The sequence below is a fragment of the Drosophila tropicalis genome, unplaced genomic scaffold (assembly GCF_018151085.1).
Source record: "Drosophila tropicalis isolate 14030-0801.00 unplaced genomic scaffold, ASM1815108v1 contig_845, whole genome shotgun sequence".
Lineage (NCBI taxonomy): Eukaryota > Metazoa > Arthropoda > Insecta > Diptera > Drosophilidae > Drosophila > Drosophila tropicalis.
Window position 1 is genome coordinate 12,073,571 of NW_027173338.1, and position 14,022 is coordinate 12,087,592.

At 40.2% G+C, this 14,022-nt stretch overlaps 3 protein-coding genes across 3 annotated transcripts; 1 reads left to right on the forward strand and 2 right to left on the reverse strand.

The window, feature by feature from the left end:
* Positions 1–25: 25 nt before the first annotated feature.
* Positions 26–4,779, reverse strand: glu (structural maintenance of chromosomes 4-like protein gluon). The gene is made up of 5 exons (XM_068294729.1): positions 3,479–4,779; positions 2,784–3,408; positions 2,408–2,721; positions 660–2,343; positions 26–598 (listed from the first exon to the last, which is right to left on the reverse strand). The coding sequence occupies exons 1-5, from the start codon at positions 4,579–4,581 to the stop codon at positions 167–169; spliced, it is 4,158 nt and encodes a 1,385-aa protein (XP_068150830.1). The 5' UTR covers positions 4,582–4,779; the 3' UTR covers positions 26–166.
* Positions 4,780–4,982: 203 nt separating this feature from the next.
* Positions 4,983–6,938, forward strand: pths (porthos). Its single transcript, XM_068295862.1, is given in 4 exon segments — positions 4,983–5,263; positions 5,329–5,538; positions 5,540–5,588; positions 5,780–6,938. Coding segments are annotated over 4 exon segments (1,533 nt in total). The 5' UTR covers positions 4,983–5,074; the 3' UTR covers positions 6,865–6,938.
* Positions 6,939–7,420: 482 nt separating this feature from the next.
* mAcon1 (Mitochondrial aconitase 1) lies at positions 7,421–12,459 on the reverse strand. The gene is made up of 3 exons (XM_068295861.1): positions 12,302–12,459; positions 8,080–10,218; positions 7,421–8,008 (listed from the first exon to the last, which is right to left on the reverse strand). Exons 1-3 carry the CDS (start codon positions 12,332–12,334, stop codon positions 7,820–7,822), a joined length of 2,361 nt encoding a protein of 786 aa, XP_068151962.1. The 5' UTR covers positions 12,335–12,459; the 3' UTR covers positions 7,421–7,819.
* Positions 12,460–14,022: the final 1,563 nt, after the last annotated feature.

Here is a 14,022-nt window from a genome sequence, read left to right on the forward strand (position 1 = left end):
CAACATAAATTCTGAGAGAAATTAATTTTGTATTTAGTAGATACTATTTTATTCAAGTTAATTTTAGTGATTTCTTTTCATGAAGCAGCATTTAAAATGATAGAAAAAATTAGAAATGCTTTACAAATGGTTTTTAAATTTGATGTGTGAGTCCCAGTAATAAATTTTAGTTCAAATTGTCATGTTCTATTGCCTGGGGTAATGCTGTACTTTCTGTGGGTGGTGCAAATATAGTATTTCTTCCAGACTCTTGGGTACTTTGGCTTGGAGGTGCGAATAAAGTATCTCTACCAGCGACTTGTGTACTTTCACTCGATGGTGCAAATGTTGTATCTCTACCACCCACTTGGCTAAACTCTGGTTGGGTTTGTGGCTGTGCTTCTTCCTCTGGTTGATTCTCGGTTGAAGGTTCCATAGTCGCAGTCGCATCTAAGGTATTAACGCGAGGCTGTTGTGTGGGTAAGTTTGGCGGATGATTCAACACGGTGACGGAATCAGTACAATCATCCACTTTATAAATGCCCACCAAATGATTTGCTAATTCAAACATATTGACCCGAAGTGAGACAATAATAAATTGTGCATTCTTTGTGCGCTCCTATGAATATATAAAACGTTAAAATTAAGAATAACAAAAATTAAATCCATCATATTCTCACCTTAATATAATAACCGACAATGGAAACATTTTTGAAATCGAGCGCCGCATCAATCTCATCCATAAAGTATAACGGAGAGGGTTTGTAGTAATGCAAAGCGAATACCAAAGCCAAGGATGATAGGGTCTTCTCGCCACCAGATAAGTTAGATATATATTTCCAACTTTTTTTGGGCGGACGCACAGTGAAATTGACACCTTCGTTAAATGGATCCATAGAATCGACTAGCTCGAGCTCAGCATCTCCGCCCAAAGTGATCATTTGATACATTTCCTTCAATTTGTGAGTTATGATTTTGAAACCAGCTATAAATTCGGTATATCGACGCCTTCGGACCTCCTCAAACTTATCCCTCATTTCGTTACGCTTGGATGTGATGTCTTCCAAGAAGCGTACACGATCCAAATAAATATTACGCTTCTCGTTAAACTCGCCGATAACACCCAAATTTGGTTTCTTTTTCAATTGCTCCTCTAACAATGTTTGCTTATACTGCATATCTTCCAGAGTCTCGGCCTCAAGTTCCTCTTCATTGAACGTCTTAAGTTCCGCGGACTGGGATTCTGTTTCACCAGGAATCTCATTAAGTTTAAGCGGTTTTAATTGTGCCTTCCATCGGGGTATATCTGATTTGACTTCGTTCATTTTCGCCAATGCACTTTGCAATTTCGTTTCAATCTCAATGCGTTGAATATTACGTTCATTTTCTTGCTTGCTGAGCTCATCAATACGTTTCTTCATATCGGAAGACTGCGATTTGGCATTACCAATGGCCTCTTCAGCTTCTTCGGCCTCTTTTTCCAGCTCCTCTCGTTTCTCCTCACACTGTTTGCGCTCTTCGTTGAGTTCACGCAATCGGTTTTCAGCAGTTTTAATATTATTCACGAGATTTTGATTACTAGCATTGAGTTTCTCCATATTTCTTTCAGCCGTAGCAAGGGCTACATTCAATGAACGCACATTGGCTGCAAGTTTCTCGATTTGCGTGTTGTTTTTTTTAATTTTAGCCTCAATTGGCTTAACATTCTCATTACGCAGCGCTTCATACTCTGCTTGTATTTTCTCAATAACCGAACTCATTGTTTCCTCGGCTTTTTGTGCTTCTTCCAATTTCTCGGAGGATTTTGCAATTTGATCCTCGCGTTGCTTAACAGCCTGAGCATCGGTGGTCTTGGCAAGCATACGCTGACGTTGGGCCTCACATTGTTTCCGACTGCTGGTCATTTGCTGCTCCAGCGAAGTAATACTGACACCTAAACGTTTGTAGTCTGTTTCGGCTTTTTGGAGATCTCTTTGCAAAGTCTGAACCTCTCTCTCAAGACTTCCCTGCTGCTCCTGACAAAAACTGATGCGTTCTCGTAGCTCCTCCGCTTGCATATTCATTTCCTCAATAGCTTTTTGTGAGACTTGAGAGTTATCGGCGGACTCCACGGTTTTGGTGCGTACTTGAGTGCCCATGCGTCCGCGAAACATTTGTGTTCCGCCTCCGCTCATTGTGCCAGCCAGTTCAATTATGTCACCGCGCAACGTGACAACACGATAACGCACAGCGCCATAGGCAATTCGCGAGGCATCCTCCAAGTTATCGCATACTAATGTGTCCTTCAAAGCGAAATAAAAAGCCGTTTTAACGCGTTCATCTTCCACCTGAACGAGATCGAAGAGGCGTGGAACATTCTCTGGACTAGCCATAATAGAATATATATGAGAAGGACTTTAAATGAAACGAAAGGTCTGCAATCACTTACGTTTGGATTCTGCTATTCGCATTCCTCCTATGATTTTCCATTTTATCCAGAGTAATAAGCGTGGCCCGGCCAACATTGTGTTTCTTTAACGCTGCTATAGCCTCCGCACCAGTTTCATATACGTCCGCCACAATGTTATCCAAACGGCCACAGCAAGTCGATATGGCTACATCATATTTGGCATCAATGCCTCCCAAGTTACCCAAACGACCATATATACCGGGAAGGGAGCCTTCCATTTTCAGCCGCATCAGAAAATCCAAGACTTTGTTATTGGAACGTTGCGCCTGCATGCTACTGGAGCGTTCATTGATCTTGAAGAGAACATAATTTATAAACAATATTAAAAAAGGCGGAGGTTTTAATGGGGACCAACCTGTTCTTTTAGCTTGTTGCGTTGAAGAGTCATGTTACGTTCTTCTTTGACCAATTTCTCAAGCTCCGCCGTTTTACTGGCTATGTCAGATTTCATGCGTGGAATGGTCTCGCTCAGCTCGTCAACTTGGGCTCGCTTCTCCGTCAAACTCTTTTCAGACTCCTCGAAGGAACTCTTGAGCGACTCGTATTTGCGTGTCTCGGTTGTTTCCACTTGTTTAAGTATTTTTAACTCAGACTCATGTAGTTGTAGATCTGCCTTAGCCGAATTAACCTGCTCCTTAAGACCAACTAAGTCGTCGCTGCATTTGAGCCGTTTCTCGGTTAGCGGTTCACTCTTATTTTTTAGTTCATCCAATTGTTTTTCTAGTTCCTCGTTCAAAGTTACTTTTTCTCGTTCAAGTCGTTCCAATTTGTGATTGCATTCGTCAATTTCTTTTTGATTTTTCTGCGGCAAACGTTGCAATTCTTCCAATTCCTTTTCATTTTTTTCAATCTGAGCTTTATCCTTCTTACGCTGCTTATTGGTGCTCTCCATGGTGCTCTGGACTTCAGTGCAGACACGCTCTGCATTCACAAGCTTTTTTTTGATAGCCTCTCGTTTCTTAACTAAAGCCTCATAAGCTCTAAAATTATATAAAACAATTCGTGGGTAATAAAGAACATTTGTGAGTAAAAAAAAAAAATGGTTCTTACTCAATTTCCTTTCGAATGATTTCCTCTTTTTCAGTTCGCTCTTTTTTTAGCGCCGCTGTTCCCTCGTCGTGTGTCTCCAAATCCTGAGTGCACGACTCATGCTCCTTGGTGTATTCCTCAAGCTTCTTTTTTTTGAGGCTAATATACTTTTGGGTGACCCAATTTTTTGTACGTACAAATTCGTTCTCTTTTCGTAGGTAATCGACAGCCTCGTTAAAAGGTTGCTCCAGATCCTTCATCTCGCGTTCAGCCAGCTTGCAGCGATTATGCTTCTCTGTGCGATCAGTTGTCAGTTGCTCCACACGCTGATTGATCTGCTCCAGTGGCTTTATATATCGCACAGTACCAACAATGTCCTCCAGATACTCCAACATGCCAGTTTCATTCTCACTCTGACCTTTGGGCTTCATCATGGCAATGGACTCAACCTCACCCTGAAGTATCAAAAAACGGTTATGTTCGAGGTCAACATTGTGGTTCTTGAGCAATTTGGCAACATCTTTAAGTTGAGCTCGCTTGCCGTTGATTTGATAGTATGAAGAATTATCTCGCATGGCCGTACGTTCCACAACAAATTCCGAGTTGGAAACAGTCTCACATGTGCCATCGCCGTTGTCCACCACGAGCTCAAAGTGAACAGCCACCGAGCAACTGTTGAGTTTGGGAAACATGGATGACGAGTGGATCAATGTGGAGACACGCTTGCATCGTATACGATTTGCTCGACAGCCAAATACAAACATCATGGAGTCAATGACGTTGCTCTTGCCACTACCATTTGGCCCAATAATAGCAGAAAATGATTGATGAAATGGACCCAATTCCACTCCTCCGGCATAGCTCTTAAAATTTTGATTCACAATCTTCTTTATGATCAAGCGAGATCCAGTACTCTCCATGGAGCAATACGGTGGAACGGGTGGAGGTATATAAATATCACCTATTCGTGTACCACCCTCCTCATCATCAAAGATTAGTGCATCGTCCAAAGCATCAAATGCCGAAGCATCTGCGGCTTCTTGTTGTTCCAATGGTGGCGGCGGTTCAGGCACGCGGAATTGACCACTTGGCCGAGCCTTCGTCGCGCCTTTAGCAGGGCGCATTTTATAATTTTATTTCAATTGAATTTGTGCTTTAAATAATTTATTTTGTCGTAGATGCTGTGAATTTTCAGCGCCAAATAAAAAGGCGACGCTATGGCAGGGTTGTCAAAGTTTCTACTTATCTCAGTGGCAGACGTTAATTTTGAATATCTGGCACAAAATGTTGGATTTTAGTGTGGACGTTAGCTTATGATTTCTTGGCAAATTGATTTTTTACATTTCCGTAAAATTAGCGATCAATTAATTAACATTCTTCATCGTTTTGGCTGCGGCATAATTTGAGCCGCGAGATGGCGGCAATATTGAACCCCTATTATTTCGGAAACGAAACAGTGGTAAAATGGTGGCAACCCTTTTCGATTGCAATCAAAATTTAGTAGCGTTGCTATCTATAATTTTGCCATCTCTAATTCTTTTCTTTCCACGTGTGGCGACGACCTGGTAATATCCGCTGAGGCACTTTTGCAAAAGTTTTTTATTAAATTATTAAACAATGTCGGAAACTTCAGAAGACGAAGCCCAATTGCATAACAGCGACGAGGAAGCAGAGGAATTAAGTGGCGAAGAAGAGGATTTAGAGAGCGACGAGAATGCTGATGAAGGGGAAGACAATGTATCTAGCGAAGAGGGTGCTTCTACGGCGGAGGATGGCAGCGAACAGAAGTTGACTTGGAAAGATCTTGTATGGTGTTTGATTCTATTTGCTGAAAGTGGCTTGTCTAACTTAGTGATTTTCGATACATTCAGGGACTCAACGAAACCTTGTGCCAGGCCTGCGAAGAGCTAAAATGGAAGGCACCCTCCAAAATCCAAAAAGAGGCTATTCCAGTAGCATTGCAGGGAAAAGATGTAATCGGTCTGGCTGAAACGGGCTCTGGAAAAACGGGAGCATTTGCTTTACCCATATTGCAAGCTCTGTTGGAAAATCCACAGCGCTACTTCGCCCTAGTGCTAACCCCCCACTCGAGAATTGGCCTTCCAGATAGGTGAACAATTTGAAGCATTGGGTATGTGAAAAAATTCATCTGAGAAAAGCTCTTCAAGCCAAACAATGATGTTAAAACATGATTTGATTTTATGTTAAATATGAAATTATTATTTATTTATTTTCGTCACTACCTCTGAGTTTTATGAGTCTTTATATCAAGATACAACCATTTTAAAGACACATGGTAAAAGTCTATCTCATTATTTCCAGGCAGCGGAATTGGCATTAAATGTTGTGTTGTTGTCGGCGGTATGGATATGGTCGCTCAGGGGCTTCAATTGGCCAAAAAACCTCACATTATTATTGCCACACCTGGAAGATTGGTTGATCATTTGGAGAATATGAAGGGCTTTAATCTAAAGGCCATTAAATATTTAGTCATGGACGAAGCCGATAGGATTTTAAACATGGACTTTGAAGTGGAACTCGATAAAATCCTTAAAGTGTTGCCACGTGAGCGTCGAACATTTTTGTTCAGTGCCACAATGACAAAGAAAGTCAAAAAGTTGCAGCGTGCATCTCTTAAGGACCCGGTTAAAGTGGAGGTCTCGAACAAATATCAAACAGTTGAGCAACTGCAGCAATCCTATCTCTTCATTCCCGTCAAGTATAAGGATGTCTACCTTGTTCACATACTGAACGAACTGGCCGGCAATAGCTTTATGATCTTCTGCAGCACATGCAATAATACCGTAAAAACAGCCCTGATGTTACGCGCCCTTGGACTAGCAGCCATTCCACTGCATGGTCAAATGTCTCAGAACAAGCGATTGGCTGCTCTCAACAAATTTAAGGCGAAAAATCGTTCAATACTTATTTCCACAGATGTGGCTTCCCGCGGTTTGGATATTCCCCATGTCGATGTTGTCGTTAATTTTGATATCCCAACTCACAGTAAGGACTACATTCATCGTGTGGGTCGGACAGCTCGCGCCGGACGTTCGGGAAGAGCCATCACCATGGTCAGTCAGTATGATATTGAGCTGTATCAGAGAATAGAACATCTATTGGGTAAACAGTTGCCACTCTATAAATGCGAGGAAGATGAGGTAATGGCTTTGCAAGAGCGGGTGGCTGAGGCCCAACGAACAGCCAAGTTGGAGCTGAAAGACATAGAAGAAAGTCAGAAAGGCGGCGGCAAAGGACGCAAAAGAGGTGCTGGTGATAATCAGGACGACTCTGAGCACTTCACTGGTGCACGCAAACGTATGAAGCCGATGGGGGGTATGGTAGGATCAGGAGGCAAAAAGAACTTTGGTAAAAAGAATTGGAACAAGGGCAAACAAAAGAGATAATAAGTTAATGTTAAGGCTTATAACATATGTAATTTAAGTTTAATTTGTAATAAAAAGAAATGCAAATAAGAAAATATAGTATTTATTTTCTTTTAATTATTCCGCAGTTACATTTTTATTCTCTTCCATTTTTTAATATCAGATCAAAATTCAAAAGGTCGCGAATAAAATGAAGGATTTTTTAAATAACAATACAACCTAAGAAAATTAGGAAAATATAGAAAAAGTGTTAACCAGATTTCCGTAGAAATGTCCTTGGATATATGGTTTTGATTCCGTAATTACGAGTAATATAAACAAAATTTTACACTTTTTGGTTGTCCTTTATTTACCGTTGACATTATGCTTTATTTTGCTTTCATTTAACAACACTTAATATAAATATCAAGTTTCGATTCATTTTTATCGGTCTATTATATATATATAATTGATACAATTATGTTTAAACATTTGGTGCGCTGTGAATAGGATGAAAAAAGGATTAAAATGAAAATGGAATTGATTTAACTAATTATTGTCTTGTGTAGATTTTTGGGGGTAGATAATAAAAGAAATGTTTGCATTCTATATATTAATTTTAATTTTATTCGCACTTTATTATCGTTATCAGACATTTTCATCTTTACTATTTATCATTGACTTTTTCGGATTTGTGTATTATCTTATGTGAGTGTTGTGACAAACACGCAAAGAAAAAAACATAATCAAAATTGCAGGCATTTTGAAAAAATATCGTATAATTTTTTTGTATATGTATGTATAATATAAAACGTTTCGTTTTTGCACACTTTTGCTTGACACTAAATAAAATCATAAACAATTCGACAAAAAATTTAAATAACAATACCATAAGTTGATTGCTTATGAGTGTGTTTGTGTAACTAGGTGTGTGTGTGTGTGTGTTTGGGCAGGGAAGGGGATATATTTTAGGCGGGATAATTAATTAAGTGGTTGCCTATTGGGCCAACTCCTTCATGCGGTTGAGGGCACTGCCAGCCTTGAACCAGCCAATCTGCAAGTCATTCAATGTGTGGTTGAGCTTAATCTTTTCCACCTTGTCTCCATTTTTGATTTCGCAATCCAGTTGTTTACCAGGAGCCAAACCATTCAAGTTCAACAGCGAAATTTTGCTAGTTGGTTGAATCTATCGGTGGGGAAGAAAAGAAAATGAGGGATTAAGGCAACTGTTTCAAATTATGGAATCAATAGTTTCACCTTGTCGTAATCAGCGGGATTGGCAAAGGTCAGAGGAAGGAGACCTTGTTTCTTTAGATTCGTCTCATGGATACGGGCAAATGACTTGACAATTATGGCACGTCCTCCCAAATGACGTGGTTCAAGAGCAGCATGCTCGCGAGAGGAACCCTCGCCGTAGTTCTCATCACCAACAGCCACCCATTTGATGTTGTTGGCCTTGTAGTCGCGGGCAACATCTGGCACTCCACCCCAGGAACCTGTGCGTTGGTTCTTAATGTTATTCATTTCGTTATTTTCGGAATTGGTAGCTCCAATAAACATGTTGTTGGAAATGTTGTCCAAATGACCACGATATTTTAGCCAGGGTCCGGCAGCCGAAATGTGATCAGTGGTGCATTTTCCCTTGACCTTGATAAGCACAGTCATATCGGTCAAATCCTTGCCGTTCCACTTGTCAAAGGGCTCTAGCAGCTGCAAGCGTGCTGACTTAGGATCGACAGCAACCTTCACATTGTCACCATTTGCTGGTGGAGCTGTGTATGTATCCTGGCCGGGATCGAAGCCTTTGGCTGGCAACTCATCACCGAAGGGAGCCTTTAGCTTGAATTTCTTGCCATCCGAGCCAGTCAGCTCGTCAGTAAGGGGATTAAAGTCCAGGCGACCAGCAATGGACAGAGCGGTAACCAATTCAGGGCTGGTAACAAAGCAATGAGTTGCAGGGTTAGCATCATTACGTCCAGTGAAGTTGCGGTTATATGAGGTGACAATTGTGTTCTTATCGCCCTTCTTCACATCCTTACGATCCCATTGACCAATGCAAGGACCGCAGGCGTTGGCGAGAACAGTGCCGCCGAATTTATCAAACACCTCAGAGATGCCATCACGCTCAATGGTGGCACGAATTTGCTCAGAGCCGGGTGTAACATTGAATGGAATCTTTGACTTCAGGCCATGGCTCATAGCGTCCTTGGCAATGCTGGCACAACGACCCATATCCTCGTAGGAAGAGTTGGTGCAAGAGCCAATGAGACCCACACGGATATCCAGAGGGTATCCGTTCTTTTTGGAGTTGGCCCCAAGTTTGCTAATAGGATGACCCAAATCGGGGGTGAATGGACCATTCACATGGGGTTCCAAAGTATCCAGATTGATTTCAATGAGTTCATCATATTCGCAATTGCTATCAGGTGAAAGGATCTTCGCTTGATATTTTTGCGCTTCGCTGGCAATTCCTCCGCGGCCCGTGGACTTTAAATAATCGGCCATACGTTTATTGAATGGGAAGAGCGAGGTGGTGGCACCAATCTCAGCACCCATGTTACAAATGGTGGCCATGCCTGTGCAAGAAATCGAATCAACACCCTTGCCGTGGTATTCAATAATGGCTCCGGTTCCTCCTTTAACGGTCAGAATGTCGGCCACCTTCAAGATGACATCCTTGGGTGAAGTCCAGCCGCTGATCTTGCCAGTCAGATTCACACCAATGACCTTGGGGCACTTCAACTCCCATGGTATGTCAGCCATAACGTCGACTGCATCAGCACCGCCGACACCAATGCACAGACCTCCCAACCCACCGCCGTTGGGCGTATGCGAATCCGTGCCGATCATCAACAGACCGGGGAAGGCATAGTTCTCCAGAATGATCTGGTGAATAATTCCACTACCAGGCTTCCAGAAACCAAGACCCTTTTGAGCACAGGTGGAGGCCAAAAAATCGTAAACCTCACGATTCAAGTCCTTGGCACGAGCCAAATCCTTGGGTCCACCAATTTGGGCCTCAATCAAATGGTCACAATGCACCGTAGATGGAACGGCAACCTTCTTCAAGCCCGAGGAAATGAATTGCAACAACGCCATCTGGGCAGTCGCATCCTGCATAGCCACACGATCGGGCCGGAGACGCAGATATGATGTGCCACGCTCAATATCCTGATTGGCGGGATCATCCAAATGTGAGTACAAAACCTTTTCAGACAAAGTCAATGGACGATTCAGGCGACTGCGAACAACATCCAAACGCTTGCTTAGCTTCTCATAGGGCAGAAAGACATCCGAATCGAATTTGGAAAGAGCCACCTTTGATGCAGTGTAGCAGGAGGCATGGAATTGACGCACCATAGGATCCGACACCACATGTTTGCTCAGCCTACAGACCTGAACGAGAGAATAGAATGTTCAGTACAATTGATCAAAATAATTAGCATACATATGTACATACTTAAAATTCGTTAGATGAATGATGGGAAAACTACAGTAAAGATTACTTTAAACGAAAACTAAATATGTTTTAGAAAAAAAAAAAAAACAATGAAAAGCTTCAAATTGAAAAAAAAAAATGTGTTATTGATATGCTGTCTTTGAAATCAGTAATTTAAATAACTAAACTGAAATCCACCTTAGGTAGCATCTACTGTTAACTTTGTTTATACAAATAAACACTTAATTGAGACATTCACGAGGTACTTTGAAATTTGATTATTAATTAAACTTGAAGCAAACGCCTTATCGAAAATGGAAAAAAATAGGATTGATCAATTTAGATCAGGTGTAATCAGATTGTCATCTGCTTCTATTTAGATTTCGAAATAAAGTTCATATGTAAAGTAAGTATTTCTTTATTTACCCGTTTCCAAGAAGGGTTTAGTTAATACAAAAAACAAAGTCAAATAATCTATCTGTTATATAACATTTTCCTACTTAACAAATTTATCCACGAATGCAAAAAGAACAAAAAAATATCAAAGAAGTTAAATTCGGCTATGCCGAAGTTTATATACCCTTGCAGTCCTTGACAATAATAATTTCACATGTTCAAAATTTGTTTTCTGCAACTCAATTCATTAATATACAAACAAAACAATTTTACTCTTCATACTATGTACAATTTGTTCTTCTTCTTCCCTCATTCCCTAAGCAAAGCAACGCACGCGTCTGTGTGTGTATGCATGTGCTCTGTTGATTTGATGATGACGTAGTAGGCAGCAAGCAGAGCTGCCGGCAGCGATTGAACCGATTTATATAGACTGTAACTTGTGTTCTATTTATCCGATCAGGGTCAAATTTTGGGATCTGAGATTTTATATCAAATTCTATTATATTGGTGAATTTCATGGGGATACTCCAATTTTTGCAAAAATTTTTGTTCCAGAGCTATATGATATAGTAGTCCGATCCCAAAGATTTTCATACTTTATCTCACCCGGGTAAAAAAAAAGCTCCCAAAAAAAAATTTCATCCCGATAGCTCTTAAGATGGCTGAGTAAAACGCGTACGCACCGACGGACAGACGGACAGACGGACAGACGGACATGGCTATATCGACTTAGCTTCTCATGCTGATCAAGAATATATATACTTTATGGGGTCGGAAACGTCTCCTTCTGTGCGTTACAAACATCTGACCAATTTTATAATACCCTCTGCAAGGGTATAAAAATTAGACACTGCCAGCACGTGATAGAAATCAGCAACAATCAACAACAAATAAAATGACAACTACAGTTCAGTTGCATCAGCTGGAGGCCGAAAGGTCATTAACTTGTTGGTTGTTACACGTTACAAGAAGCCGTTCCTCTCTAAAATTTACTCAATGACGTCGAGAGAGATTCCACTCAATCGCAAGTGCAAGCCTTATGTTTGCACTTTCGAGACTATATAATACATTTATGGAAAATTTCTTGCAAAGAAAATAACAAAAACAAATCTCTATATATAGTTCTACTATCTGACTGTAAGGTAAGAACACGTCAAAGATAAGAAGATATATTACGGGGGATATACATACATATGTAGCAAGTAGTAGCTTGTAGTGTGGGTGGGGCGGGGGAACTGCTCCTGGTTAAATAACATTATTCTTACATAATAACTTCAAACTGCAAATTAAAACTGACAAATTTTCACTCCCCCGCTTGATGAACTAGACTATATGCATTTGTTTAAAGAAATATGCTATATTGTGCATATACATACGTATATGTAAGTCTGTTTGTGTGTGTTTTTAATGTGGGTTAGGTAACAACATTTTGATTTCGTTTTTTAGGTTAGATAAGGCGAATGCAAAAAATTAATGCTTCAATTCACTTTTAATGATATCCTGCATATTATATTGAAACAAAAACACATTTATAAACACATATTTTCCACAATTTTCCAGCGAATCGATATCCGTGTTAGTGGTCGGCTTTAGATGTTATTTTGGATTTGAAGTTTCTTTTATTTTCTATTTCTATAGGCGTACCTGGGCCTGAGCGTTAATCAATCTCGCAGCCATTATAATTTGGTATATTATTTATTTCAATTCCCTTAATAAATGAGATATTTCGAATTAACTTTTTACCCGTTGCGTTAAAATTTTCAGCCCTCTCAGCCGCAAAATTCAACACAGATCTGATTGGAGAAACAACAACTATGAAACCGATATTTTATATTCGATATTTCTGTTTCGATATCTATATACAGTAAAATCCGGCTATAACGACGCTCAAGGGACCGACGATTTACGTCGTGGTAAATGTTTACTACTACTATTTGGGCCCAAAACGCGCTTAAACTACATAATTTTGGTATCAAACGAAAGAGAAAAATTCCACGAGTAAATGTTTACTATTACTACTCGAGATTTCAGTGTTGAAAAGTGGAAAAATCGGCTGAAGCTAGATTTCAGTGTTGTCAAACGCTATTTTTTATTTGGCGCGCTGTTTGACCGCCCTGGTAGCCTAATATTTTAATCTAAACTCTAAAGTCGAGGAATATTTGGCTGCTCTGGCAGTCGAATATTGTATTCTAAACTATATTTGTTCTATAAAATCAAGAAATATTGTAAACTCAACAATATTTCCGTTTGTTGAGAATAGTGCTAACAAAAGATTCAAAAAAGCCCGCGTATTCGAGTATCCAAAATTCGGCATTTGGCAACACCATCTCAAAATTGAACTGCTTTTTTTAGCCGGAAAAAGCTACTTTTAGCTATAGTCCCGCTAAAAATATTAATTTTATTTTGTTAATTACTCAAAAACTACGAAATAAATCGCCAAGGCGCACCTGAGGTCGTGCTCGTGGAATTTTTCTCTTTCGTTTGATACCAAAATTATGTAGTTTAAGCGCGTTTTGGGCCCGAGTAGTAATAGTAAACATTTACCAACATTTATCAAATATTTGGCTACCAGGGCGGTCAAACAGCGTGCCAAATAAAAAATAGCGTTTGACAACACTGAAATCTAGCTTCAGCCGATTTTTCCACTTTTCAACACTGAAATCTCGAGTAGTAATAGTAAACATTTACCCGGGCTTTTTGAAAGTGATAAAAGTGAAAAGAAACTTGCCAAACACATACAACATAGGAGGAATAGTGCCTGTCAACAGAAAAATGATGAAACTTCTGAAAATAAAAAAGAAAAACAAGTTGGATTATATGAACACACGTTGTACAAAAAATAAAAAGATACTTAAACAAACAACAAAGCTCCTAAATAAAGAAATTGCCAAAGCCAAGGAAAGACATACGAATAAACAATTAAAGGCTATTGACTCAAACGATCGCTACCGGCTGCAAAAACTTTGGAAAATCACGAACAAATTGAAGAGACAACCTACTCCAAACTGGCCGCTCAAAATCCAGGACGGCCCATCAGCCTCCATACAATGGACCAAGACAGCTGAGAGCAAAATGGAAGCCTTTGCCAGCCATCTAGAGAAACGTTTCTCACCAAACCTGACGAACACAGACTTGGACAGACAAGCTATAAAAGAGGAAACGGATAAAATCATTCTGCAGAAGTCTCTCCAATCGAATGCTTACCAGACTCTCTTCTCTCTTACAAGGGACTCTAACGTAGGCTTCCAGTCACCCTCACCATTTGGCAGACCCATCACGTTCCTGGAACTCCAAAAAGAAATTAGAAAATTAGTAAACAAAAAAGCACCTGGACACGATCGCATAAACAACACACTAATAAAATT

Excerpts from the sequence above, each read along its gene's own strand:
- glu (XM_068294729.1), bottom strand. The coding sequence starts at position 4,581 with ATGCGCCCTGCTAAAGGCGCGACGAAGGCTCGGCCAAGTGGTCAATTC. Across the intron at positions 3,409-3,478 it reads ATCATTCGAAAGGAAATTGA|AGCTTATGAGGCTTTAGTTA; the intron begins GTAAGAACCATT and ends ATATAATTTTAG. Across the intron at positions 599-659 it reads TTGTCGGTTATTATATTAAG|GAGCGCACAAAGAATGCACA; the intron begins GTGAGAATATGA and ends ATATATTCATAG.
- mAcon1 (XM_068295861.1), bottom strand. The coding sequence starts at position 12,334 with ATGGCTGCGAGATTGATTAACGCTCAGGCCCAG. Across the intron at positions 10,219-12,301 it reads TGATTAACGCTCAGGCCCAG|GTCTGTAGGCTGAGCAAACA; the intron begins GTACGCCTATAG and ends TCTCTCGTTCAG. Across the intron at positions 8,009-8,079 it reads ATCCCGCTGATTACGACAAG|ATTCAACCAACTAGCAAAAT; the intron begins GTGAAACTATTG and ends CCCCACCGATAG.